Source organism: Choristoneura fumiferana, chromosome 5 (assembly GCF_025370935.1).
Source record: "Choristoneura fumiferana chromosome 5, NRCan_CFum_1, whole genome shotgun sequence".
Classification (NCBI taxonomy): domain Eukaryota; kingdom Metazoa; phylum Arthropoda; class Insecta; order Lepidoptera; family Tortricidae; genus Choristoneura; species Choristoneura fumiferana.
This window is the reverse complement of record NC_133476.1, coordinates 20,746,592-20,774,239: the sequence shown is the minus strand read 5'-3', so window position 1 is coordinate 20,774,239 and position 27,648 is coordinate 20,746,592. Positions and strand designations below refer to the sequence as shown.

At 37.0% G+C, this 27,648-nt stretch overlaps 1 protein-coding gene across 1 annotated transcript in view; it reads left to right on the top strand.

Annotated features, from left to right (window-relative positions):
- The window catches only part of LOC141427742 (disintegrin and metalloproteinase domain-containing protein 22-like), a 163,720-nt gene that overhangs the window by 13,415 nt on the left and 122,657 nt on the right, over positions 1-27,648 (top strand). The window contains exon 4 of the mRNA XM_074087334.1: positions 10,661-10,807. Coding sequence (XP_073943435.1) covers positions 10,661-10,807 — 147 coding nt within the window. The remainder of the gene's footprint in view (positions 1-10,660; positions 10,808-27,648) is intronic.

Sequence of the window (27,648 nt, the reverse complement as noted above, 5' to 3'; positions counted from 1 at the left end):
TGGGGTCAAATCTTGCAAGTTCATTTTGACCCACTCTCAGTAGTCGGTGTACAATGCACGTACAATCCAAAACGAAGAGGTCCACTATAGGGTTCATAAAATAAAACTCCACACAGCTTACATTGGTAGCAAGTATATTTTACAAAAAAAAACTTCTTCCTTTTATAGGATCTGAGGCAACCAAACGATAGCGCCATCTAATTCGATCCCAGTGCAATCTATCGGATTTTAAATAAACTAAATATTCCGTGAACAGTCGGATTGACTTAAAATTTGCTATATTCGTACATGTGTTAATTGAATGACAATGCAAGTATAGTCAACAAAATATCTTTTATTAAAAATATTATTTTACAGAAAACTTATTCACTTGAGTGCGCTTGGAAATAGCAAGTTTTCGACTTTCAATTAAAAAGCACCAAGAACTATGGTTTCTTGCACTCGTACACAACATACTCGTAGGTACAAAAACCGTGGAAATTAAAAAGAATTATGGTATTTTGGGTAAGGCCGCGAATTTTGACCAATTTGGACGTTTCAAATTTGGAACGCTGAAAAAAAAAATGATAACACCTAGAGGTTTAATTTTATTTTTATTTATGACACGATATAAACTCTCAAGGTCGCAAATGAGATAATTGATTTAACCCTTTTAAAAAATAATAAAAATATATTACCGTCCAAAACGTAACGAAAATTGACTATTTTTTTGACCACGAGTACTTAATACCTTATTATTTTCATGCTATTTAACTTCTCATGATCATTGATTTTGTTTAAACAAAATTTTATGATATAACGATAGTCCTACCGATTGCGGAATCATGATAATCAAATAATTTTCATGTTTTATATTTATTTCTTTTCACGTGCCAAAAAACCACGTTTTCGTTACGAATACTTAGGTGACGCTTAATTAGGCTACCTTTAACGCCAATTTCGGTAGAAATTTGTTTTTGTACACTGGCAACTAATACTCTAATAGGGGCAACATCGATGAGATAAAAAAATCTCATCAGTTTGTTTGACAAACAGCCATCAAAGTGACGCGGAGGTTTTTTTTCGAAAAAACGTCTAAAGTGCTTGTTCGATTTTAAGGGTAAGTAGTGATTATTTTAACTGGTTGTTTTTCATACGATAGGGTAATCTTTTCCATGTAAGTGGCATGTGTTATTATGTTCAAAGTGTCGTTATTCCCATGATAAACGATTTTTGTACAAAATACGTTACACTTTCGTTACGATTACGTTACATTTTTACAAAATGCTACGTATTTTGTACATAACGTAACGAAAAATGTGGTAAAGGAAGTTCACACAGAAAAATTCTAACTTACACCAGTTTATTATTAGGTTTCCAATGACTGCACGCGCAGTAGTAAGTTGTTAGATGGATATTTTGAAGTTAAATAAATTTTAATTGTAGGTGCAGGATCGGCACAAGAGAATTGTGGCGAGTTCTGTGTTCACGTCCTGCTACATGCATGTTAGCGTATTTAAAGTGAGAGACAAACTGAGGATTCACTTACCTACTTAGTTCATTTGTTACCTAAACTTAATAATCATAATAATTATTTACAAAAACATCTTTTTACATTGTCCACTTAACTAAGATACTACTTCCTAAATTGGTAAACCTGTGATTTAGGGTTTTGGACATTTCTTTGAGGTATTTAATAGCTTGTACATTCGAAGTCACAAGCATGCTCACAACTAGGTGGTAGGACCTTGTGCAAGGTCCGCCCGGATTGCTACCACATCTTCCTCGCTAATCCTGCCGTGAAGCAGCAGTGCTTGCACTTTGTGTTCGGCGTGGTGAGTAAGACAGCCGGTGAAATTACTGGCACGTGAGGTATCCATCATAGCCTCTAGGTTCGCAACGCGTCTGCAATCCCCCTGGCGTTGCAGATTTTTATGGGCGGTGGTGATCTCTTACTCATTTGATCGTTTGCCATCCAGTCGAATAAAAAAAAACCACATCCAAATTCGTTATGCTTATAAATGTGCACCTTATTGTCAGTGTTAGAGAGGCATGTAAAGATACACTTTTGGAAAGATGTTCGTCAACTAGAGGGTACTTCTACTTCCACATTCTCATGTTTAGCTCTATAGATTTTCATATAGGACAGATTTAAGATCAGTATCGTCAGAAGTTCTAGTAAAAAATAAAAACTTCACTTTATTATTTGACATGTATTTTTTTTTCATACATACGTTATCTAATGGGAATTTTTACCAGTTTGATCTAGGCTTTATAAAAATTTGCGTTACGTTTTATGGTAAACGTCACGTATATTTTTTTATGTTATTTCTATGTCACATTGGTTAAATTCGCGGCCTTACCCATTTAGTACGAACTGATTCCTCAAAGAATTAAAACCAGACGACCAGATGGCCTAGTGGTTAGAGAACCTGACTACAAGCTTGAGGTCCCGGGTTCGATTCCCGTGTCGGGGCAGATATTTTGTATGAAAATACGAATGCTTGTTCTCGGGTCTTGGGGTTTGATATGTAGTTAAGTATGTATCTATCTATATAATTATATTTATCCGTTGCTTAGTACCCATAACCAAGCTTTGCTAAGCTTACTTTGGGACTAGGTCAATTGGTGTGGAATTGTCCCGTGATATTGACCTCTTATATGGAAGACATCTGTTGTTCGTCGATACCCAAAAATCTCAGATCCTATTATATATAAGTGATCTCCTACCAATCAGTATTTTACCTTATACTTCTAAGATACTGGAGAAAGTAGTTTATTGACCAGGTTTCATCTTATTTAGAAACTAACATTTTGCCGGAAGTGCAGTCTGGTTTTAGGAGAGGCGGAGCACAACTAGTGCTTTACATGATGTCATAGGAGAGATCATCGAAGCAAGGGACTCTGGAGAAGTCTCTATTTTAGTATTACTTGATTTTTCACGAGCATTTGACTGCATGGATGTCTCTCTCCTTCTATCCAAGCTGCACTTTTACGGATTTGACAATGCTACTATTTGTTGGTTTAGTAGTTATTTTGAAAGTCGTCGCCAGTTGGTCAGTATTTCTCAAAATGACAGTAGCTCTCTTTCGTCGGATCTTAGTCCTGTTACGCGAGGGGTCCCCCAGGGTTCCATTTTGGGCCCTCTCTTATTTATTTTGTATAGTGCGGACATAATCAAATCTATAAAATATTGTAAATTTCATTTGTATGCTGACGACCTTCAATTATACTTTTCTTTCAACCCAAATGATACCACCATGGGTGTTGACAAGATCAATGAAGATCTGTTAAGAATCAGTAATTGGTCTTCCACCAACTGTTTAGCTCTAAATCCTGCTAAATCTAAATATTTAATACTTGGGACTAGCCAACAAATTGAAAAAATAAATAATTATAACCCTAAAATAACTTTGGACGGTGTTGAAGTAGAGAGAGTGGAAGAAGCTCGTAGCCTTGGGTTATTAATTGATCACAAACTTCGTTTTGAAATGCACGTAACAGAGACAGTTCGCAGCTGTTTTTATCGGTTGAAAATTCTCTACAATTTTCGGGACTTTCTCAATGTCAACACTAGAATAAATTTATGCGAATCGCTCATACTATCCAAACTCACTTATTGTCTTACGGTGTACTGGCCCTGTCTCTTAGAACGATCACGCAGGCAACTCCAAAGAGTGCAAAATGCTTGTGCCAGATTTTGTTTCGCTATCCCACCGCGTACCCACGTAACGCCATATTTGAACAACGCTGGTATTTTGAAGCTATCTGCTAGATACGAACTTTTATTGTCATGTTTGCTATTTGATACTATTAAATGGCAAACGCCCAGCTATTTATATAAAAAACTCGTTTGGTCCTCCTCCAGGCGTTTAATTCGTGATTCGCGTAAGGCGGTGATATGCGTGCCCAGACACAAGACTGTCGCTTTCAGGGGGTGTTTCAGATACCAATCCACTAAGTGCTGGAATAATATCCCCCCACCACTCCGAAACATTGAGTCAAAATCAAACTTTCGTATTAAGCTCAGATTGCACTTATTGTCTCTCCAGAGACTCTTATCTTGAACTTTTCTGAACCCCCTTCACCTCACACCTCACACTTTTTTTCTGACATTTTAAATAATAATAATAAATACTTAAATAAATTTTGCTACTTTACGATCCCACTGAATGATAAAACTCATTTGATGACGAGATTGGGCTGAGTTTATCACGTTGGTCGGCGTCCTTACTCGGTATGGGTACTGGCAGAATACCAGCGCTGCGGCTTACCGCAGCACTATGCTGAGCCAGCGCCTGTTCTTCAGTGCATCACATGGCTTCTCATTTATGTGTCTGATCTGTTTAATTGTTATTTAATTTATGTTTTTATTTAATTGTTAGTTTTATTACTCTTTAGCTACTAAGCCATGTCTTTGTTTTGAAGAATAAAGATTATATCTATCTATCTATCTATCTATCTATCTATATTTATTTTTATTTATTTTAAAGAGAAAAAGTCCGAAAATCACTGGATCACTAGAAGTAACCTTGTTTTTCATAAGAATACTATGATTTACAAACTTAGCTTTTTCTTACTATTAAACTAGGACGGATCCTTCATTGCGCAGATCCGACTCGTACTTTTGCTGGTTTTTCTCATTGATTGTCGTTTGAAGCACGGTTTAAGTTGGCAAGCTTCTTGACTGGCAGTTTATGCAGTGTGCTATAGAGTTGGCAAAGAAATGTGAGAGTTAATTAGTTCTGTTGACGAAAACTAGCGTGTAATAAGTTACAGGTTCGTATTCAGACTAACTAGTTGTAGGAACGTGATTAATAGTACATTTTTGTAGAGGCTGGAAAATAAGCAATAGATGAACGAGTTAGTTTGAAGGACGACCCGAGGGGAGGCCTTCGATACAATACAGTACAATACAGAGACTCTTTATTGCACACCAGAAATAGTAAGCGATACAGAAAACAGATACACAGAAAGAAAATTACGAGGTAAGCAATAGGCGGCCTTGTTGCTTAAGAGTGATCTCTTCCAGGCATCCTTTATAATACATCTAGTATTATTTTTCGCGGACGTCATTTTGAAATATTATATGCCCTATCTCCGACAGTGTATATGTATGTATGTAAGTATGTAAACTTTTAACTGTACAAAAGAAAAGAAACAAAACACAATTGACAGTTTGGACGAAACCTAATATATCTCGTATGTTGAAAACCATCTAATCATTAAGGCTACAGAGTGGACCAAAGAAATAAACATTCACGCATACAAAGCTCAGAAAACAAAACCTTCCTTTGGCAGTCGGGTAAATACGTTCAAAAATTGTTCAGGTATTGTATCATCGGTAGAATAGGAGCATGATAATCGTGTTCAGAATAACGCTAGCATGGTATCGGCGGGGATAGTTCACGCTCGAGCGGACTCCGTTCCCCTGTGGATGATTCGCGTTTTATCTATTTTCCACTTTCTGGAAGAGCGGATGGAGCAAAATATGAAATGGTTTTTACTGGAGAATAGGTAATATTAATATTGCACGCGATCGGCAGCGTCAATGATTACGATTTCTAGCGACCCCTAGTGCCGTATAGTCATAAATCAAACTGCTACATTCTACATCGCTTCATCAACTGATGCATAAGTAAATACAATTTCCAACTCTCTTCGGACGACCTCCTAATTATTAAGATGCGTTAGACCCAAAAAATATACTGTAATTAGACGGCGAATTACACCAGCCTTACATCTAAACATTCGCAATTATATTTACAATGCACGTGCTCGGAAAGTGCCTCTTGACGTGGGTCAACATATCCATAGAAAATTAGTGATTCCTGCACGCATCCACAAGTGTGCCGTAAAGTTGTATGGATTTTACTTACCGCACTTGTGCGGTAAAGTAACTTTTTAAATTGCCAAATAATGTCCAAACTATTGTTAAAAAAATAAGTCTAAAGAGTCGTTATAGTTAGGCTTTGAACAAATAAGAAAACGTTTGATGCAACCAACTGAATATTTACTGATAAGATAATACAGATTAATCGCGACAGAAAAGAGAACGTTAATTATTTTTTTTCATGTAAACTCGTATTTTAATTCCGTCTAAAGTTATGAAAAAAAAGGAAATAAATTCTTGAGTCCAATTCGGACCGTGCGACGTCAAGCGCGCGCACTCGAAAGTTAACCAATGAGCTTCCAGTGCGCGCGCACGACGTAGCACGAACCAATCATGGTTACCCGTTCGCGCCTGTCATGAAACCCCGCCAAAGTAATGTCCATAAGTTCAGTCCGGTGAATTAATTTTTGATAAGTAAATTAAAATGAAGAGTTTAAATGACGAATTTATATCTGGCTTTACGCCGCCTTACGTCCTTCACGAAGTACATATTGTCAGTGACAAACTCAACGCTGAACAAAATACGTAAACTATAATTTACATAACTAAGTTAATAAACATCTTAAATTGATAGAATAATCTACTTCTACACACATGGATATAATAACATCTACCGGTATGTCTTATTCTTATTTATTTGCTTTTATCTATTAGAATTAGTGAACCAATTTTGATTAATTTACAGTTCCAAAGCTAAAAAATCTCAGATTTACGGTAACTTTTTGTTAACAGCTGGTAGATTAGATACATAATACATATACTTGATGATAATTAACTATTACACGGATTTATTCACGGGTTGCACTGATATTTAGCATTATAGGAGCGTGCAGGAGATAAAGACTAGCCAATATAAGTGTGGAAAATGTCAAGCAAAAAGGGCTAATAATTAATCATAACAAATCACGATACTAAAACAAAATCTCCTTTACCTATCATTAGTAGCTGTAGCTGTTCTAATCTTCTGAGTCAATGATCGTTATGAAAAGATGGTTTAATAAAGTGTATACGTTAACGATTTTGGTTTGGCGTGCATATCGGTATGTATATCTACTGCCTGCTACTGTAGTAAAAGGAGTATGGCAAATAAATGATGTAGTCACTGCCTCAATTTTTTTCCTCGCTTAATGCATTGTAAAACGTTGTATGATATACGTGTCAAAAGTAGGAAATTCCCAACTCGTGCCGGCTCAAAACACTCGCTTCGCTCGTGTTTCAAGTTCTCCGCCACTCGTTGGGAATTGCCTACTTTCCGCACTTGTATCATAAATAACTATTAACGTTCCGTAGTACCCTGACAGACTTCGATCCCCAGGCATAATATCTGCCTAGAAAGAGATTTCTCTGTTGTGTACTTATTAATAGGTGTACATCGTTTCCATCTCATGATATTAACGACGCCGCTGCTTACCACAAAACGCATTCGAGTGACAAGCTTTCAAAATAAAACCCCAGGCCGACCTTTTAACAAATTCAAAAGAATACTTCTCCTAATTGACTTCACTTACCTTTCAATACTAAGCACTGCGTAAATACTAGCCGAATTACCTTCTCGTACAAGACAAAATGAAAAATCTACGCGTATCCAAGATACTCCCGAAAAATGACCGATACAAAGTTCACGTAGGTATCCCTTTTCATCTTGCTGATGAATGAGGAGCCTTTACAATTTCTTGCGAGCCCGATGGCCGGTCTTTCATTCGTGGCATTCGTTCATTCGCCATAATTGGCGGTGCCGCAGTACGATAAAAAGAACGCAACCTAATTGCAAACGGGACTTTTGCGCTAGGGCTATGGGGCAAGCGACTTGCGGAGTAGATTGGCGGGAAAAAGGAATTACCGTTGTTGTATGTCTTTCTGTGCATCATATCATCATATATTTTAATATTGTCTTCACTCTCTTAATCTGTTGTTACAGTTGCTTGAGGGTTGGAGACCTGGTGACCTGACATGTTTCCCCTAGTTCAGGCACCAGTCTCCACCGCACAATTTTTGTACCTATGCATATCATTACTTGTTACTGTATAAACTGTATAATGGACCAATCTACTTTTTACCCACACTAATCTGTCCGCGACATTTTACAAACAATTGCTGATTTTTGTAAGTAAACATGTTTTTTCTGTAATTTAATAGATGGTGTACATGAATACATGCCATCCTACGTGAAATATCTTGTTGGAAGTACGATTTTTTGGAGACGCCCAAAGTGTCGGTAAAATAGTTGATTGGCCCATATCCTGTGGTGGAGTTAATAAACGAATTTATTATTATTATAGCTCTAATCAGACACGGAAGTGCTTAAAAACGTAAATAGATCTTTCTAATATTATAATGCAAAAGATTGTTAGTATGCGTGATTGTGAATGTGGCTATTTTTTATCCCGATACAGGGTGTAACTCAACGATGATCCTTTACTTAAACAAGTGATAGTGTTGCTTAAACTGAACAACTTTCTCCAAGGAACGAAAAACGAAAAAAAAATTCAGACTCTCATACGAAATGTATTGGTTAGCTGACCGACTTACTATGGAAAAGCGAAAAAAAAAACGTTTTTCGACCTATATTCCTTGCAGAAAGTTGTTTAGTTTAAGCAACACTCACCTGTTTAATATATATGCTGGCTTTTGACGGCAAAAAATTAATTTACATAGCTTGGTTTTATCTCAGGGAAAACACGTGTTTCCGTGTCTTTCTTTCATCCTATTTCACGTCCAATAAGATCGTTAATTTCAATGTTGCCAACGTTAGCGCAATGGTATATCGGTATAGTGCTGGACTTGCAAAATGGTGTCTTGGGATCAAATTCCGGTAAGATAATGAGCTTAGTCTTTAAATTCAATAAAATACTCAGAGGGAGCAATTTTGCGCTCGGCGGGTCTAATTTATCATTCACAAGCAAGGTCCTTTTGCGGAGACGTCGGAGTGGGGCTGCAAAGAGACAAGAGATGCGGAGGGTACAAACTTTTTACCCGGCTGCCCGAAGGAGAATTATATTTTTCGTTGTATGTATGTCTATATCTTTTTTTGGTCCTCTCTGTAGCCTAAACGGAGGGATATATTTTAACATCACGGAATGCCTGAAAATACAAACTGAAATATAGATGCACAGAAAAACCAGAAAAATAAGACCAGCACTGGTCCGGAGTGGTGTAGCGGTATAGCACGTGGCACGGAATGCCGAGGACCTGGGTTCGATTCCCAGTGCTGGTCTTATTTTTCTGGTTTTGTGCATATATATTTCAGTTTGTATTTTTAATTTTGGTTTTACGGGATGACCGTAAAAGTAAAAAAAATTGGAATTGAAATAAAAACGAAAAATGTAATTCTCCTTCGGGCAGCCGGGTAAAAAGTTTGTACCCTCCGCATCTCTTGTCTCATTGCAGCCCCACTCCGACGTCTCCGCAAAAGGACCTTGCTTGTGAATGATAAATTAGACCCGCCGAGCGCAAAATTGCTCCCTCTGAGTATTTTATTGAATTTTGTAATTTTTAACGTCGCTCGTGTTTTGGTTATTATTAGCTATGAATAGCGGTCGGTGCCATTATGAGAGATTACGAATTTTAGATGAATTATAAATTTAATATCGTTTCGTTTCATCTGATATTGGATGGCGAATTTTAAAGTATTATGTTTTTGCTGACACAATTTTAGTATTAACTAAACGTGCATGTAAATTTTCAAGGTGCATAACAGTAGAAAATAACACACTGAAAGAGATATGCTACCTTTTGAAAAATTGTATCAATCAAGGGACTCCATACATCCCTGTATTTCTTTTATTATTATTTTTGTTTTTTTTTTCTTTAATTGTATAATATAGTTTTAAGTATTTTATTTGTAATTATATTTTTATGAAAAAATGACTTTCTGCCAAGTTTCTTGCGGCGCATTCTTCTTGGCAATGATGGTCTTTCCGAAAGCGCTGGTAGTTTAAAAAATGACGTGTAAAAGTGCCCATTGCGGCCTATTTACTGAATAAATCATTTGAATTTTGAATTTTTGAATTTTGAATATGGTGGCCATGTACCTACTTCAAAAACAAATGATAAAACTATCAATTTTAAATAGTAATATTTTATACAAACATATACCCTGGCTGCCAAAATTCGTAAACTAACTTGGAGATTACAAAAATTTAACAGTGTAACTCACACACACAAACATCACGCCTGTATTCCCAAATGGGGTAGGCAGAGCACACGAAACGTTACCGCTTCGGAGCCACTTTTAGCAATTTTAGGTTTAAAGTTTGACAAAAACGGTACAATAGTGACAGGTTGCTAGCCCGTCGCCTACGGTATACCTTAACCTTATATCCTGTAACCTTATATCGTGTAACTCACGATTTCACTTATGTCACGAACTCACTATGTCAGGAACAGTCGCACTAGTTTTGATCTTTTTGGAAGACCCAATATGATTTTTCAAATATGTGTCACGAGAGCTTAATTTTTTTTTAGGGTTCCGTGCCCAAAGGGTAAAAACGGATACTCTATTACAAAGATTTCGCTGTCCGCCCTTCTGTCGACAGGCTGTAACTTAAGAACCGTGTTAGTTAGAGTTTGCCGTTTTTTGCTAATGTCTGATGAATGTTGTATAGAGGTACGGAACCCTTTGTGCGCGAGTCCGACTCGCACTTGGACGGAATTTTTTAAATGCTGTTTTGAAAACATCAAAAATAACTGTATATGCTAATTGCTCAGATTGGTACTCGTATTGGCGAAGAATATTGCCAGCCTCAGATATGATTATTTGACTTTCAGCTATAATTTCTTTGTTCTCAGGAAATCGAGCACTGTTACTACCACGGAACGGTAAAGGACTACCCGGGTGCCTCTGCGGCGTTTCATACGTGCAACGGCGTGTCCGGCGTCATCCACATAGGGAACGAGACCTTCGTCATACACCCTTTCTACGGCGGCGATCTATCGGTCAGTGCCGTAGCTTTTGTGTTGATCAATTTACAGGTTAGCGTTATATTGCCGCATTGGCTCTATCACTGATGAATCCATTTCCGCGCGGAGCAGTAATGTAAAACTACTTGCGTAATAGTTCTTGCGGTGAGTAAATGAATAAATTTGAATTTTAAAAATAACAAAAAACACTGGTAGTAACTAAATAAGTAGGATTTGAGAACCACCTTTCAGCATACTTTATTTTAATGAATAAAATAAATAAAGGTTTTCGTTCGAAACATTGCATAAAGCGAAATTAAATATCAATTTTACTAATAATAAATGGGATGATACATAGAGAATTGCATTAACAAACCCCAACAGAGACAATAAATATTCAATGCGGCATTGCATTTTTAAACACCCTATGTGGAGTTAGTATCTCAAATTGGATCGAGTCCGCCCTAACGTCGCAATATTTCAAAATCATCCCAAATACAAAACCCTATCCGTACCTATCGTTTCAAATTAAAATAACCCTTTTGTTAATTAACAAACTGTTGCCTAAATTCTCGAAATAAGCCGATATCAACTAATTAACGCATCCGGCTGTAAATCAAAGGGATATAAATGTATTTTTCCGCCGGTAACCTGCCTCCGCTCGTATATCACGGCCTGCTTTGGCCAAATTAAGTTTTCCAGTAAAATACGCACGGAACGGAGTGCAGTTATTGCGCAACCAACATGGATTGATATGAATACCTACATTTAGCGGCGTGTGTTGAGGTCGGGATAACTTGAAATTATAAAGCGCTTTTAATGATATTTTGGAACGATAGGTGATCGAGCGAGCGGACTCCATTTAAGCTTGGGCAAGTTGGTCATCAAATTTAGTGAGTAGCCTCGAAAATTATACGGTACATAGTGTTGATTCAGTCTTTTGATTACTTTATAAATTGTGCACCACTGTTGTTGTCTGTTTTGAGGTTTTCCATGGGGTCTACAGATTACTGAGCCTACTAGTTTTAAAGGTCACGTTATGTTATAGGTCGTATACCGTCTTGAATATTTCGTATTATATTTTTTTTGTATAATAGTAGAGATCCCATGGCTATCCAATAATCAAGTGCCGTTAGCAAAATAGGGTGTTAATAATTATTTTTTAGATTAGGTTATTAACAACGTTTTATTAAACTTCAAGTGTAGTTTTTTAGCAGATCGTTTGTTCAACGAAATAACAAACTTGTGAATATGTATTATTATTTTATGTAGTAACGTATCATCAAATGATGTAATCCAAATTGGAATCATGTTTAGTTTGTTGGGATTGACACAGAGCAGGGAAAAAGTTTGTAATTAAAATGATAAAAAAATGAATAGATTAGTTACATGAAATGATATTAATATTGCGAATGAACCGGAAGGCGAAGCGTTGAAAGACCTCCCACTAGGTGGACTGACAATTTCACTACACAGCTAAGCACTCTACATATATTGTAACTTTAAACGAGCAATTCTTGTATATTTATTATATTTCGGGAAGCTCGGAAGCGGCTCTAATGATTTTGATGAAATATCAGGGTATTCGGGACGAATAATCGATCTAGTCTAGCTTGGTCTCATTACTTGGAAAACACGTATTTTCGAGCAATTTAAATTGGCTATTACGATTTTAGCAGTTTAATTTGTCCGCTAATTCATCATCATCATCATCATCCCAGCCTATATACGTCCCACTGCTGGGCACAGGCCTCCTCTCAGAACAAGAGGGCTTGGGCTATAGTTCCACGCGGGCCCAGCTAGCAGCAGCGGGGCTGGGGGGTGTCCGCTAATTACGTAGCTCAAATTGCATCATCCCAATGTCAAACACAGAGGCTTTGTGACTTTGTGTATATCATAGAGGTTGCTAATTACATTTTATGTAATAGAGTACGGGCCTGTTATGAGTTTGAATGAGGCTATCGCGTATGAATTCGCCACTAGAGGCGCTAGTGTAGCGTGAGGTCTGCGAAATGTCAAATCTCATAGTTTTTGAGTGAGCTACGCGGGTTTTTTTATAATTAGAATAGTTTTGTGAATATTTTGCAATATCTGAAAGTAATTATGGCAAATATGCGTTCCGGGGCAACGAATGTCTGTGTTTTCAGACAGTTTTGTCTTTCGGAAACCTTTGTTCTCCCTTTTTTCGGAACAAAACGGGGACTATGCAACACTGTGGCATGCTCGATATTTTTATGGTACGGTTTTAAAGTGTATTAATATATTATGATTTTAATCTAAACTTTGTTTTCACGCCCGTAATAACAGGCTTTGAAAACCATACTTAAAAACCTCTCGCAACAGTGCGCCATTTAGTGAGACAAAAAACGATAGCCCTCATTGCGTTAGCGACAGTGCATTTACGAGTTATAATAGCAATAAGATGATACTTTGCCTACATCCTGCTTCACCATTTGATATTTTCTTGATATTTATCGCAACGTCTCTCTTTCTGTATCAGTTTGGTTCATGTTTTTCCAATTTTAATAAGGTTCGGACGTGGCGTATTTAAAAAAAATGACAAATCTCGGTGGCCTGGTACTTAAAACTTAATTTCTTGTTACGAGTACTGCTTTATAGCCTTACCGTTAAACAATTTATAGTTTATTTAGTTTATAGCTGTTGACCAAGGGATGGCAGTAATTTAACGGTTCCTCGACCGGGCAATAACCAATTTCCGAGGCTAATATTTGGCGAGCCCAGAGCTCCGCATTGATAACGACCAAAATCTAGTGTCAGTTGAAGAAGATTGGAAAATTTACATAGACGCTAAAGAAAATACAGGTGCTGCTTCAAAATTTTTTTTTATTCGACCGGATGGCAAACGAGCAAGTGGGTCTCCTGATGGTAAGAGATCACCACCGCTCATAAACATCTGCAATACCAGGGTTATTGCAGATGCGTTGCCAACCTAGATGCCTCACTGCTGCTTCACGGCAGGATTAGCGAGCAAGATGGTGGTAGCAATCCGGGCAGACCTTGCAACTTGGTCCTATCACCTGCAAAGTAATAATAAGTGACTATGAAATAAAAAAACTCAATTCTAATATAAATTCATTAATATTGTTAGTCATCATCAGCCGGAGGACGTCCACTGCTGAACAAAGGCCTCCCCTTAGGACTCTACAATGAACAAAAACTCGCCACTTGCATTCACCCGTTGCCCGCGATTCTCAGGATATTCTGTCCGTCCAGTGAGAGATGTGCCAACGCTTCGTCTTTCGGTTCATGGCCGCCACTCAACTCACTCAGGAAGTGATTGAATCTCTCAAGAACATCCCAAGCAACCAAAACAATAATAATCGACCATCGCGTCACATTATTCTATTAATTCACCGACTGTTTCAGTCGCTAACCTAACCTAACCTTTTGGGTGTCGGTTTACGATTTAGATTCCTATGAGTTGGTGGCAAAATTAAGTGTGTAGCTGGACAGTGGTGACAATTGACAATTAATCTTGCCAGGGCTTTGTTTGGGGGCGGTCATAGGACCGATAAGAGGCATTGTTTGCGGGCCTATGTCCATATTATGCTTAAGATTTGGCATTAAAAGTGAATTGTGTAGTAATCTCATTGTAATTCTGCTAAGGGGCATCCATAGTTTACGTAACAGCAATTTTGATGAAATTAGCCTCAAATTTCTGTGATGCTGTCTTTGTTTGTTTTGTCGGAATAAACAGAGACGGCATCCAGATAAAAAAATGTCACTAAAAATATCATTGAGTGGTGAAACAAGCCCTTGATTATGCGCAAGTGTATTTAACATTAACGAAAACGATTATTCGGAAGTCGGAATTTAAATTATACTCTCAGACCGAGCACGAGTGAAGCCGTGTGTAAGAACTAGTTAGATCCTAAATCATTTCGTCTTGAACTTTTTGATTTGTAACCATCAGCTATTCATACTTGTACAGTTAAAATAAAATAGTATGAGGGCGATTTGGCTTCGTTTGCGCTAAAATTTGAAATCTTGTGTTATCTCAGAAATACTAGTCAGACTCAGAAACTAGATTGATTTTTCGTCCCAGAAAAGCCCTAACATTTCGTCGAATTCCTTAGAGCCTTTTTTTCAAGTACCTGAAACAGATAAACAAGGATTTCTTGCTTAAGTAAATGTATAAGATAAATCGATAAGATATTATACGTATGTATAACGTATACCATTTCCATTTTTTTCTACAGCATACTCTAAAACATTCAAAAGCATTATTCGTAACCATGTGCCTATGTAGTGGCCTAAGCTCTGTACCATTGTGTCCTTTGTTTATACATTTATACATCATCCCAACAGTAACGGCGGACAAACACGCCGTCTGTCCGTCTGTCACTGTAACCGTAGCTACCGACATTTGTCAGAGATGAGATAATCCGTCGCCCTTAAGCCAGGGGCTCACTGAGCGCGGAATTAAATGTAAACAACCAAAACATGGTTGTTTCGAATTGCCGGCGGCGTTTCTCGAAGACTGCTGTTTTGTAAACTCTGTTATGCCATATTCCGAAAAGATGATTAAAAAACGATCAAGTGCGAGTCGGACTCGCGTTCTAAGGGTTCCGTACAAATTTGTAGGGACGTACTTATGAATAACAAGTGTTATGTATATTATAATTTTGAATGTACTGCTTTAAACTTTTATAAATTCTACTCATATAAAATATATATATTTTTTGCTGTATATGTGTGTCTTCTGTGTAAGTGAATAAATGTCTTCTTTCTTTCTTTCTTTCTTTCTTTCTTTCATAATCATCATGAGCTGGAAAATGTCTACTGGTCAACAAGTCCCCCCTAGGAGGCCACACAGTGAACGTCTTCCGACTGACGATGACGAAGATATTTTACGTAAGATAGTAAAGCTGTCTCAGTAACTGCTATCTCTAATCCTATGTCATGAGCAATACAGTCGCAGCTGAGTTTAATTATTGTGAAAATATAGCGTGTAAAACACTAGACATTTGAAAGAAAGAAGAAAGAAAGAAAAAACATTTATTCGGAACAGTGACAGAATAATTACATAGAAGTAAGACAAAGAGAACAACACAGTGTTACTGTTCACGAAACGGAGCCACCTCAGCATAATGTCGGCTCAAGAGCTGACGCTGGTCTCCGGTGGGACCGTGAGGCCGTCATTGCACGCTGCACGTGCACCGAACCGTGCCTAATTGTGAACGCGACTGTCTATGGTCAGCGCTACCAACACAAGCCAAGCATGACATGACATTGACAACTGACACGGTCCACACGTGTAGCAAGCAAGACGAGAACAAAATTTTTGCGCCGAGAACATTTGCGGTAATTATGATGATTTTGTTCAGTGCGACCCCAGCCTTGCACCGTGCTGCGGCAAATTCAAATTGCGGCTGAGTAAGGGCTCGCAGCCGTCACGTGTTTTTGGTAACACGGGTACCCGCTAACCGTAGCTTTGGAATATTTTGCAACTCTTGAACTCGAAACATGATGTATATTAAAATTTGTGGTGAGTAAAATCTGGAAATAGGTGTCATCATCATCATCATCCCAGCCTATATACGTCCCACTGTTGGGCACAGGCCTCCTCTCAGAACAAGAGGGCTTGGGCCATAGTTCCCACGCGGGCCCAGTGCGGATTGGGAACTTCGCACACACCATTGAATTGCTTCGCAGATTTGTGCAGGTTTCCTCACGATGTTTTCCTTCACCGCAAAGCTCGTGGTAAATTTCAAATGTAATTCCGCACATGAATTTCGAAAAACTCAGAGGTGCGAGCCGGGGTGTCAAACCACTAGGCCACCACGGCTTTTTACCACTAGGCCACCACGGCTTTTTAGGTATAGGTAATAGGTGTCATAGGTGAATTGAAACTTAATTTGTATTGTATTGTATTCATTGTCGTATTTTCGATGTTTTTTTTTAGGGATGCAACGATGCCGATAATCGTAAACCGCAGTTTATCGTTATTTTTGGCGATCATCGGTATTGTAAAAAGTATTACGATTTAAAACGATCCTTAAATCTAGTTTGATGTAATTTTTTTGAGAGGGAAGGCAAGACAGCATCGATGTTTGCGCTGGCAACACTAATGACAGCCATCATTCATATTTTTGACGTTGGCTACTGACATTGACATTCGTTTTTCGCGCGAGTATTGTTGTAGTATTTATTTATTGTTTTTGTGCGTACCGTAAACCGGTACCGGTCCGGTTTTGTAAGCCGGATTAAACCAGCTGTGGAAAACAATCTTTTCGAATGTACAGAAGCTGGTTTGATCCTATTTAAATTTGATTTTCCTCAATTGTCTTGTTTTATTAAATGTATGTGTATGTTTGTAAACTCTTTATTGTACAAAAGAAAAGAAACAAAACACAGTTGACAAACTTTGAGATACTTGTACAAAGGCGGACTTGTGTGACAAAGAGTGAGTTTAAGAGTAAAAAAAAAATGTGGAAGCTACTAAATGAAATGAAATATAAATAAAATAATCAATTATTAGTTATCGTATTCGCTATTACGATGCATTCGTCATTCGTATCGGTATCGTAATAGAAATATCGTTGCATCCCTAATTTGTATCTAACTTTAAATAAATTGTACCTACACCCAATGGCCTCAATTTTGCGAGGAGACATGTGCCCAGCAGTGTGGCGTATTTAGGCTGAATGCAATTCCTTGAGGATTATAGAGATCAATGATCAACCTTGATGGTCCTCATAGTAGATTGTATTCTTGTAGCTACAAGTGAATACGTCATCAACTCAACGTGAATTTTAATGGAGAATTTAACCTGAAATTACCATAACGCCTACCGATAGCGCGGCGCGTAACAAAATTATAATTCGAGCGTAATTTAACTGTAATTCAAAGTAATCGCGGTAATTCGCCGGCGTAATTCCAATTTATGACGCGTAAACGCAAATAAACGCATGTTAAGTGAGAACTCTGTACGCGTTCGGTGTTCTACGAAGTGGGGTTTTGCTTGCGGTTTTATGTTAAGTGGATAAGGGTCTTCTAAAAAGTTCTAGATTAGCCAATAGATTAGCTTATTTTATTTATTTTAGTAACAGGACGTTTGCTCAATGAAATCTAAGATTTTTTTTTAATGCAATGACGTCACAATATGGCAGTTTGGGGAGTAAACGGTGCAGTGAAACATAATGAAATAATTGTAAAAAATATTTTTATTAATTTATTAGCTTAATCTATACAACCTTATGAAGTTAGTTTGACCTAAGATATATGATTTCTTTATTTGCAACTGCATATCACAGTGATTGTGTCAATTTGTCAAGACACTATCTCATAAAGACCTACACAAACTAGTTAGCTAATGTCGCTCTGAATTTGAAACTAAAGATCGGTTTTCTCTTTCTTTCTCATTTTAATCTTCAAGAAAACATAGAACACCGCCGAGTCCCGAGCGAAATTCACAGTATAGCTGTATCTATTTTAGCTCTCAAGGCTGGCAACGCGTCTGCAGTTCTATAATGCTGTGTGTATTCGATCCATATCTCACTTACCATCAGGATAACCAGTAACCACGTGCTTGTTTGCCACCTTATATGTCATAAAACAGTAAACTTTCACATTTAGAATATCGAGCAGTTATCCTGATTACTACTGAATACTGAATATATGAGTTCATATACGCATTAACGTAGATTTATAGTGTCTTGTCACATGTTTATGATTTATTAATTTTGTGTCCGGGCGTGTAGTAAATATTTTGTTACGCTGAAGATAGATGGTGCTTTGTTCAATTTGAAAATAGTTAACAAGTTTGAGGAGATTGAGTAAAGATTGATGAGTTTATGTTCAAATAGTGCGTTAAAAGTAGATTATTTAGTCAAGGCAGAGAACTTTAAATGTAAGAACATATTTTTATGACAGGGTACATTTTTCTTGGCGACGTTTTAATAATACCTACTTGTCTACTTGTAAATAATTATACAACACAAACCCCAAATATGACCCAGAGCGGATTAAAGTAGTTACTTCACCATTTGTGGTAGGTAACAAAGTATTTTTTTTTCATTAAGAATTTGTAAACATCCTTATCTTTTAAAAGATATAGCTACCTACAATTTAAGATATTTGTCCTCCTCTAAAACGAGCCATTTCGAATAAAGAGTTCTATTTAATTCAAACTCTTTCTTAAAAAGGAACAAAAAATCTGGCCAGTCCCAAATTGAAAAAAAAAGTCGCAACAAAAAGTTTCGAATTCAATTTTCACTTAACCCAATCAGAGCCGTACATTTGAAGACGAGATTAAACATTTTAGGCTTCCAATGCTACCAACTTGGAGATAACGCCCAACTCCTAAGATAAGTTTCGCAGTATATGGGTGCTTACAACTTTGCCTTGTCATGGACACTACTAGGGGTTTTAGATCATCGACTTAACTTGTTTCTTGGAATTGTGGAGTTTGTTATCTGTTTCACGAGTTACGACGTAGAAATTTTTTACAAGTGGCGTTCAATCAATCAATCAATCATTTTATTTGTCAAAACAGGTAGTACAGAGATCTTATGAGTAAAATACCTACATACTGTCACTGTGTTGCGCCATGCGGCATACAAATATATAGGCATTCAATAATACGTCATGCATGTTTTGTGATTAAATATTTTATAGTATAAATTTATCATCTTTCATTTAAATATTCTTGAATCGAATAATATGCCTTTTCTAGTAAAAAGTTAAAAAGCAATTTATTTTATATTTCGGCTGATCAGACTGTCTTATTATTTTTGGCGAATTGATTGTCAGATAACGTGCATTTGAATAGCTGTGTAAAATAAGTTGAAAATCACATTGGGTTTTTCACAAACTCTTTGGTTTTTAGGTAAATTATACTCTCTCGTTCTTTCAAATGTAAGACTTCTCCAATTTTTTTAAATGTAATATTTTCTTTTTTCTGTATTATTAGTCCAAACGTTTTGTCATACTTATTAAAATAATTTTGCAATGTTGTAATTAAAAAAAAATACCTAAGTGGTCAGGATTAGCTCGGTAGTAAGTAAACCAATGCCACCATACATTTTGCATCTAAACAAGGTATGTGTGTTTGTATGTATAATTCTTTAATTTACACAGACATAACAGATTTCAGAACAATAAAAAGCCTTTGTAATGTTCTAAATTGTATGTGTTAACATGATTTTTCCTTAAATCCTTCAAATTAGGTACTCTTATCATATTTACATAACCAATACTTTCAGTGAGTTCGACTCTATCTTCCACTTCCCATCGAGTTCCCGTAGTACCGTTTGACCTAACTTCGCTAAAAGCAGTTCAAACTGCCAGTCACCACTCGCCCCTTGATTAATATTAAAACGATAATGACTCGTGTTTTTGTCCGTCCGTCTGTCATATCCTATTTCTTGGTTTTAGCGGAAATTGGCAACACTCCCCGCAGTAACAATGTCATCGCGAGGTATGGTTTTTAGAAATTGGAAAAATAAATTATCACGTTTTCATTCCCTTTTTTGTTATTGGACGTATTTCTTTCCTATTTTTTTGGTCGGATCAGCTTCACACATTTATAAAATGTTTGGGCCTTTATCAAAGAGCAACTCGCATTACGTCACTACTTTGAAAAAATCTCGTATCTAATATCAATACGTCCACAAAATTGAACCTTGACATAATGTTCATAAAGTTCACTCGGAAAGATTATCTATTTTGAGTAACGAGTTTTTTTTAAGTAGCTTAAGTTATTTCTTGCAACTTTTTTTTTTTTTATACGACTGGATGGCAAACGAGCAAGTGGGTCTCCTGATGGTAAGAGATCACCACCGCTCATAAACATCTGCAACACCAGGGGTATTGCAGACGCGTTGCCAACCTAGAGGCCTAAGATGGGATACCTCACGTGCCAGTAATTTCACCGGCTGTCTTACTCTCCACGCCGAAACACAACAATGCAAGCACTGCTGCTTCACGGCAGGATTAGCGAGCAAGATGATGGTAGCAATCCGGGCGGACCTTGCACAAGGTCCAACCACCTGCAAAAACTGCTAGGCACAGGCCTTCTTTCGAAATAAGAGGGCTTGGGAGATTGGGGCCTCTGCACACAGCACTGAATTGCAGCGCTATCAAATTAAATCTAAAGTACAAACATATTATTATGAGAAGAATATCTTAAGTATTTTATTGTACACTTGCTGTTACTTGCGATTCCGTCTGCAAAGAATTCATTGACTGCTATCCCTTGGGAATAAAACTTTTTTTGGGATAAAAACTGCTCCTATTTTGTCTTTTCTCAAACTATCTGCATACCGAATTCCATCTAAATTGGTTCAGTGGTTTAGCTACCGTGGCGCTGTAGCGCGTCTGGCAATGTTACCGTGAATAGGGTGGACGACTTTTACGCGGTCATAAGAAAAAGACACTGGTCTTTTGTTGCGAGAGTGAGCGAGTCGGTAAACACTATTGTAAAGGTAGTGAGTGCGACGTGCTACTTTGGCAATGAAATTTCGATCCTGCGCGTGTAATGATTTAGCACATGTTAAATTGTAACTTTAAATTTAATTTTATTTATTTAATTTGGGATTATGATTTAATATGATTATGACATGTGTGATTTTTAATTTTAATTTTAACTGTATTAGTAAATTGTATGGGTTTAAAAAAAATGCCTAAATAAAGAAATTTATTATTATTATTACTAAGAGCGGAAAGTTGACAGACAGATTGTCAAGATATTCTATGTTTGTAGATACAGTAAATCCATACTATCCATACACTATATAATATTATAAATGCGAAAGTAACTCTTCTGTTTCTGTCTGTCTGTCTGTCTGTTACGCTTTCACGCCTAAACCGCTGAACCGATTTTGATGAAATTTGTACAGAGATAAAATAGACCTTGGGAAAGAAACATAGGCTATCTTTTATTGCGAAAAAGAGGCTATTCAGGGGTTGAAATAGGGGATGAAAAGTTTTATATGGTGGAAGTTCGTAGCTATCGAAGATAAAACCATGACACTTGGCATTTAGGCACTTAATAAGAAATAATTCTATATTTGTTTGAGCTTTTTTTAAAAAATCGACCTGTGAGGGGATGAAATAGGTGATGAAAGTTTATATGAAGATTGTCATTGTCGAGATAAATCGATGGTTCTTTATGAAACTTGGTTGGGCACGTGATAAGAGATAAATACATATTTGTTCGCGGCGTTTTTAAAAATTCTTCCTGTGAGGGGTGAAATAGGGGATGAAACTTTACATGGAAGATCGTCATTGTCGAAGATAAATCGATGGTTTTTTATGAAACTTGGCATTGGCTACTTATAAAAAATAAATAGATATTTGTTTAAGCGTTTTTGAAAAATGATACCTGCGAGGGGATGTAGCAGAGGGGATGGTGCAGTGTTAGCAGAGCCTTTTAAGCTCATAAGCAAAATGTACGCAATGTGGGGTCATTTTAGATGGCTTATTCACATAGACAGTCAACATGAAAAATTATGATTTCAGATTTCTTATTTATTGTGCTATAAGAGCTACCTTATGCAAAATTCCAAGTTTCTAGGACAGCCGGAAGTACCTACCCTATAACTTTTTCTGTTGAGGCAATTTTGTATGGAAACACCTTTTTAACGACTGTAGCTTTTGATTGCCTTGACTTAGAGGTGTGATTTTTTCACAGCTTTCGGGACTATTGAGACTAAGGGTTTTAATTTCAACTCGATATATACCTTACTCCGCGCTGTTTACGAGATAAAGGGTCTTGACAGACCAGACGGACGGACGACAGCAAAGTAATCCTACAAGGGTTCAATTTTTTCCTTTAAGGTACGAACCCTAAAAAACATTTGATCTGGCGCTTTTTCAAATTTCGACCTATTTACTTGAAAATATGGGGATGAAAGTTCTTAAGGAATTCCAAAAAATTACTACGTATAAGTATATTTATCGGATGTGTAGCTATGCTTAGTAAAAATGCTTTGACTTTACTTAAGACGTAAGGCTAAGATGCTAATAAGTGTGTCAATAGTTTCACTATGAAGAATTAGTCCTTTTGTGTTGGCAGGGTAGAATACACGTCGTATTGCTAAAATATGGCTACCCCGCCAAAATATTTATGTTTTACCAAAGAACATCGGATGGGATGGATGTATGGAAGAACAAAAAAAAAAATAGTTTATATTTGTAGCAATGTACTAAAATAGGTTATTTTTGGTAAACCGTAGAAGTTCTATGTACCTACTATTATTGGCAGAATAGGTATCCTATATAAATTAAATACTTTCCCCAAAATTACTATTTCAAGCGGACGAAGTTCGCGGGCAAGAAGCTAGTTAGAAAATAATTATTTAAATATAGCACAGGGCAACACCTTTGCAGAATTTATACTTTATTTATATATTTATACTGCACTTTTCGGCTTATTATAACGCTAATTGCAGAGTTTCCTGGAACGTCTACAGTGTGTGGCCCAGAACCGGGGATAATATTGAAAACAGAGGCTCTGTAGGTCACCGGTAATTCGACCATCATGGTCCCACTTAATTAAAATAAAAACTTAACTTGTTTTTTTTGTTCTAACAAAAATAATCGTAATTTCAAAGTACGCCATCCTAGAACCCAACCGACGTCGCCTGTCACGCTAGAAAATAGCAAAACATTTTGCTTTTACATTGCTTCTTCGAATAAAGTATACACACCACACACACACACACACACACACAAACATCACACCCGTATTCCCAAATTGGGGTGGGCAGAGAACACGAAACGTTACCGCTTTGCATAGTTTAAAGTGTGAAAAAAAAAAAAAAAAAAAAAAATAAAAGTCGCTGAACTAATGTGGTTCAGTTTAAAGAGTGCGATCTATGTTTTAATTTTAATTATTTGCCCGTGTTACAGGCCACACCCAGTATTACATTAGCTTGTTATTGCTCAACATTTTGAAGGAAATTGCGACTTAAACGAGATCAAAATAAACAATCGTTAATAAATACACTGAAATAAATACCTTCTATCAAAAAACATACCGTCCTAATCCACTGCTAAGTCCATCGCTAATCCTGCCGTGAAGCAGCAGTGCTTGCACTTTTGTGTTTCGGCGTGTAGAGTAAGACAGCCGGTAAAGTTACTGGCACTTGAGGTATCCCATCATAGGCCTCTAGGTTGGTAACGCATCTACAATACCCCTGGTGTTGCAGATGTTTATGAACGGTGGTGATCTCTAACCATCAGAAGACCCACTTGCTCGTTTGCCAAACAGTCGAATAAAAAAAATACAAAAACTAAAACGAAAAAGCGAATTTAAGAATTCGCTTACGAATTTAAGAAGGCATGTTTACGTAGCGGTATTATTCATTAGGCAGCGTTACACGTCAGCTTAACGCTAATGCCGGGCACACACGCGATACTACTATCCCCGTAATGTACGTCAAAGTCGGGGATACACGCATGGGGTAGTAGTGTTTTTTAATTCAGTAATTAAGCAACGTTAAGCAGCGATGTTGCCTCGGTATTCGGGCCATCTGCTAAGCTTTTATTTAGCTTTTTTGTTGTTGTTTTTTGTTTGGGTCAAATCTTGCAGTAAATTTGTATGCATTTACAAGAGGTATTATTGAATTCGATTGAAATTATGTATACTTATGTAGGTTGAATAACAATGCGATGTACGGTCAACTAAAAGTACGATCACATCGATCTTCGATACATATAAAAATAGGTACATTTTTTTTTTTATTCGACATTAGAGGGAAAGAATAAAAAATTAACTTATGATTGGTTTTTTGGAGTGGAGTATTTTTGTACTTTTTCTTTCAACTCCAAATTTGTTACTTTTAGTAGTAGTATTTGTTAGTTTTTGTAGCAGCACTGTGTCCAGCAGTGGTGTAGGGGTTATAGCACGCAGCATAGATTGCTGAGGACCTGGGTTCGATTCCCAGTGCTGGTCTCTTTTTCTGGTTTTTCTGTGCATCAATGTCTCAGTTTGTATTTTCGATAAAAAATTAACGTCGAATCGTATAAAGTGCTTTTTTAACAAGAACTTTATTTGTAAAATAAAAAGTGGTTGATTTTTTATAGAATCTGATCGACAAAAGGTTTTTAAAAATGTCTCAAAGTTAATAAACAAAATAATAAGGAACTCGTAAAAAAACAAAAAAAATAGTTCCTCTCATTTGTTGTTACTACAAAAATAAATACTCTGATTATACTTACTGTACATATCTTAATTTTTTGTTATTTAGGATAGCATTTATAAAGAGGAAGCGCAGTTTTACTAAAATAATTTACATAAGTTATTGAATCAGGCGTTACTTTGCGGAGGTCCATATCAATGAACTAAAACAATAACTTTGCTCACCCGCGACCTTATTTGCAAATGTTCATGTATTCTGCATTTATTCTGCAATTTGTCAAGTAAAACCCCAACAAAACCCAAAAAAAAACTACCTAAAATTACGCGTCAAATACAAGCGGAACGGAGCAAAACTAATTTAGCGAATATTTTATTCCCTAACACAAGGAAGACTGATCCTCTTACAACTTAATCTTCTTGTGGACAAAACGCTTCAAGTACACAATGTGTATGTGTATACTGTATTCTTTTGTATACATCGTACGTGTGTACTGGGATTTAGGAGTGGAGCCATTTTGTTGGCATTGTCAAGAGATATGGAATTTGGCGGGCATTTGAGATGGTTTTTTGGATTCTTTTCACTTACAAGGAGAGTTAACTGACTGTCCGGCTTCAATTTGTTTTTTTACACTAGCTTTTGCCCGCGGCTTCGACTGCGTGGAATCTGATTATCGCGCGCTCTTCCCTCGGAAACTGTGTATTTTTCAGGGATAAAAAGTAGCCTATGTCACTCTCTAGCCTATAAACTACCCTTATGCCAAAAATCAAGTCGATCTGTCGCTCCGTTTCGACGTGAAAGACGGACAAACATACAAACACGCACACACTTTCGGATATATAATATTTGTACGGATATGTAGGTCAGAGAGAGTAGTCTAAAATAACAGACACGTATTTCTGTTAGCTATCCAATCTTAACCTATTGGGTTTGGGGTTTGATTCAAGCAATTTCGTTAGTAAAAAAATGTTAAACAGCTTTTAAGCTACGACAAAGTTGTGTAATTTTCGAGTATACGTAAAAATTCTGTTTATCTATTTACTAAATGACAGTTTCTTATTCTTATAATAACAATTATAAAAGTGTGTGTTTATGCGTCTGTTTGTATGTAAAAGATAGACTATGCAAACCGCAATGTTAAACCTTACAAATAGATTTTTACCTACCCACGGAGCAGTGCTATAATCAAGGTCTATAAAAAAAGTATGCTTAAAAATATTTCCTTAAGTTAGATTGTTGCTAAATAACTCATTTTAAACCCTTTTACATTTCAATCCTTGCTCAATCCAATGAGGGCTATCGTTTTTTGTCTCACTAGATGGCGCACTGTTGCGTGAGGTTTTTAAGTATGGCTTTCAAAGTCTGTTATTACAGGCGTGAAAACAGAGTTTAGATTAAAATCATATTTAATACACCTTAAAACCGTACCATAAAAATATCGAGCATGCCGCAGTGTTGCATAGTCCCCGTTTTGTTCGGAAAAAAGGGAGGACAAAGGTTTCCGAAAGACAAAACTGTCTCAAAACACAGACATTCATTGCCCCGGAACCCATATTTGCCATATTATTTCAGATATTGCAAAATATTCACAATATTATTCTAATTATAAATAAACCGCGTAGCTCACCCAAAAACTATGAGATTTGACATTTCGGAGACCTCACGCTACACTAGCGCCTCTAGTGGGGAATTCATACGCGATAGCCCTCATTGAGCAATCAGAATCAGGACTCGACAGTGCTACGAAAGTTCGTAGCCCGTAGCTCGTAGCCCGTAGCTCGTAGCCGTAGCTCGTAGCGTAATGAATAGCTTGCCTGTGTCAGACTGAATCGATAGTTGCGAATGGCAACTCATCCTGCTTGCGGCGGTGCGGTAAGATACTGCCTGGATATAAACTTGTATATTTTATTTGATTTTTACTGGACGCAAAGATGAGCATTATTAATAGTTTTTTTTTCATTTATTTATTTTTATTTGTTGTGTTTGGGATGGATGCGAGGGGCTGAAGACAGAGTGTTGTGTTGGCGCCATGGAACAGGCCTATGTCCAGCAGTGGACTGCTAGGCTGATGACGATGATGATTAACTCTTAATTATACAAAATATTGTAAATTAACGTTCTTATTAGTTATTTCGTTAGTAAATACCTTGCTTAACTTGGTAGACGCCACAAAAAAGAAATTTATCTTCAGGCAGGTTTGTTTGGAGGCCTGACCAAACAAAAAGCTAAACAAAATTAAAATATTTATTATTAAAGTTTTGGATCAAATTTATGAATAACTAGCTTTTGCCCGCGGCTTCGCCCGCGTGGAATTCGGTTATCGCGCTGTTCCCTCGGGAACTCCGCATTCTTTCGGGATAAAAAGTAGCCTATGTCACTCTCTGGCCCATAAACTATCTCTATGCCAAAAATCACGTCGATCCGTCGCTCCATTTTGATGTGATAGCCGGACAAACATACAAAACACACACTTTCACATTTATAATATTATAGTATTGATGATTATGATTAAGGGAGTAGACATACAGTAGCCATCAGGTATTTGGGAGCGGCCAAGGTGGTCAAAAATATCGTCACATGCACTCTATTATTAATGTATTAGAGTTCGTGTGTCGATATTTTTGATCACCTTGGCCGCTCCGATATATCTGATGCCAACTGTACCATCATACTAAAATTTCTAGATAAATAATCCATCCCATCTCAGCTATATACGTCTCACTGCTGGGCACAGGCCTCCTCTCAGAACAAGAGGGCTTGTGCGGATTGTGC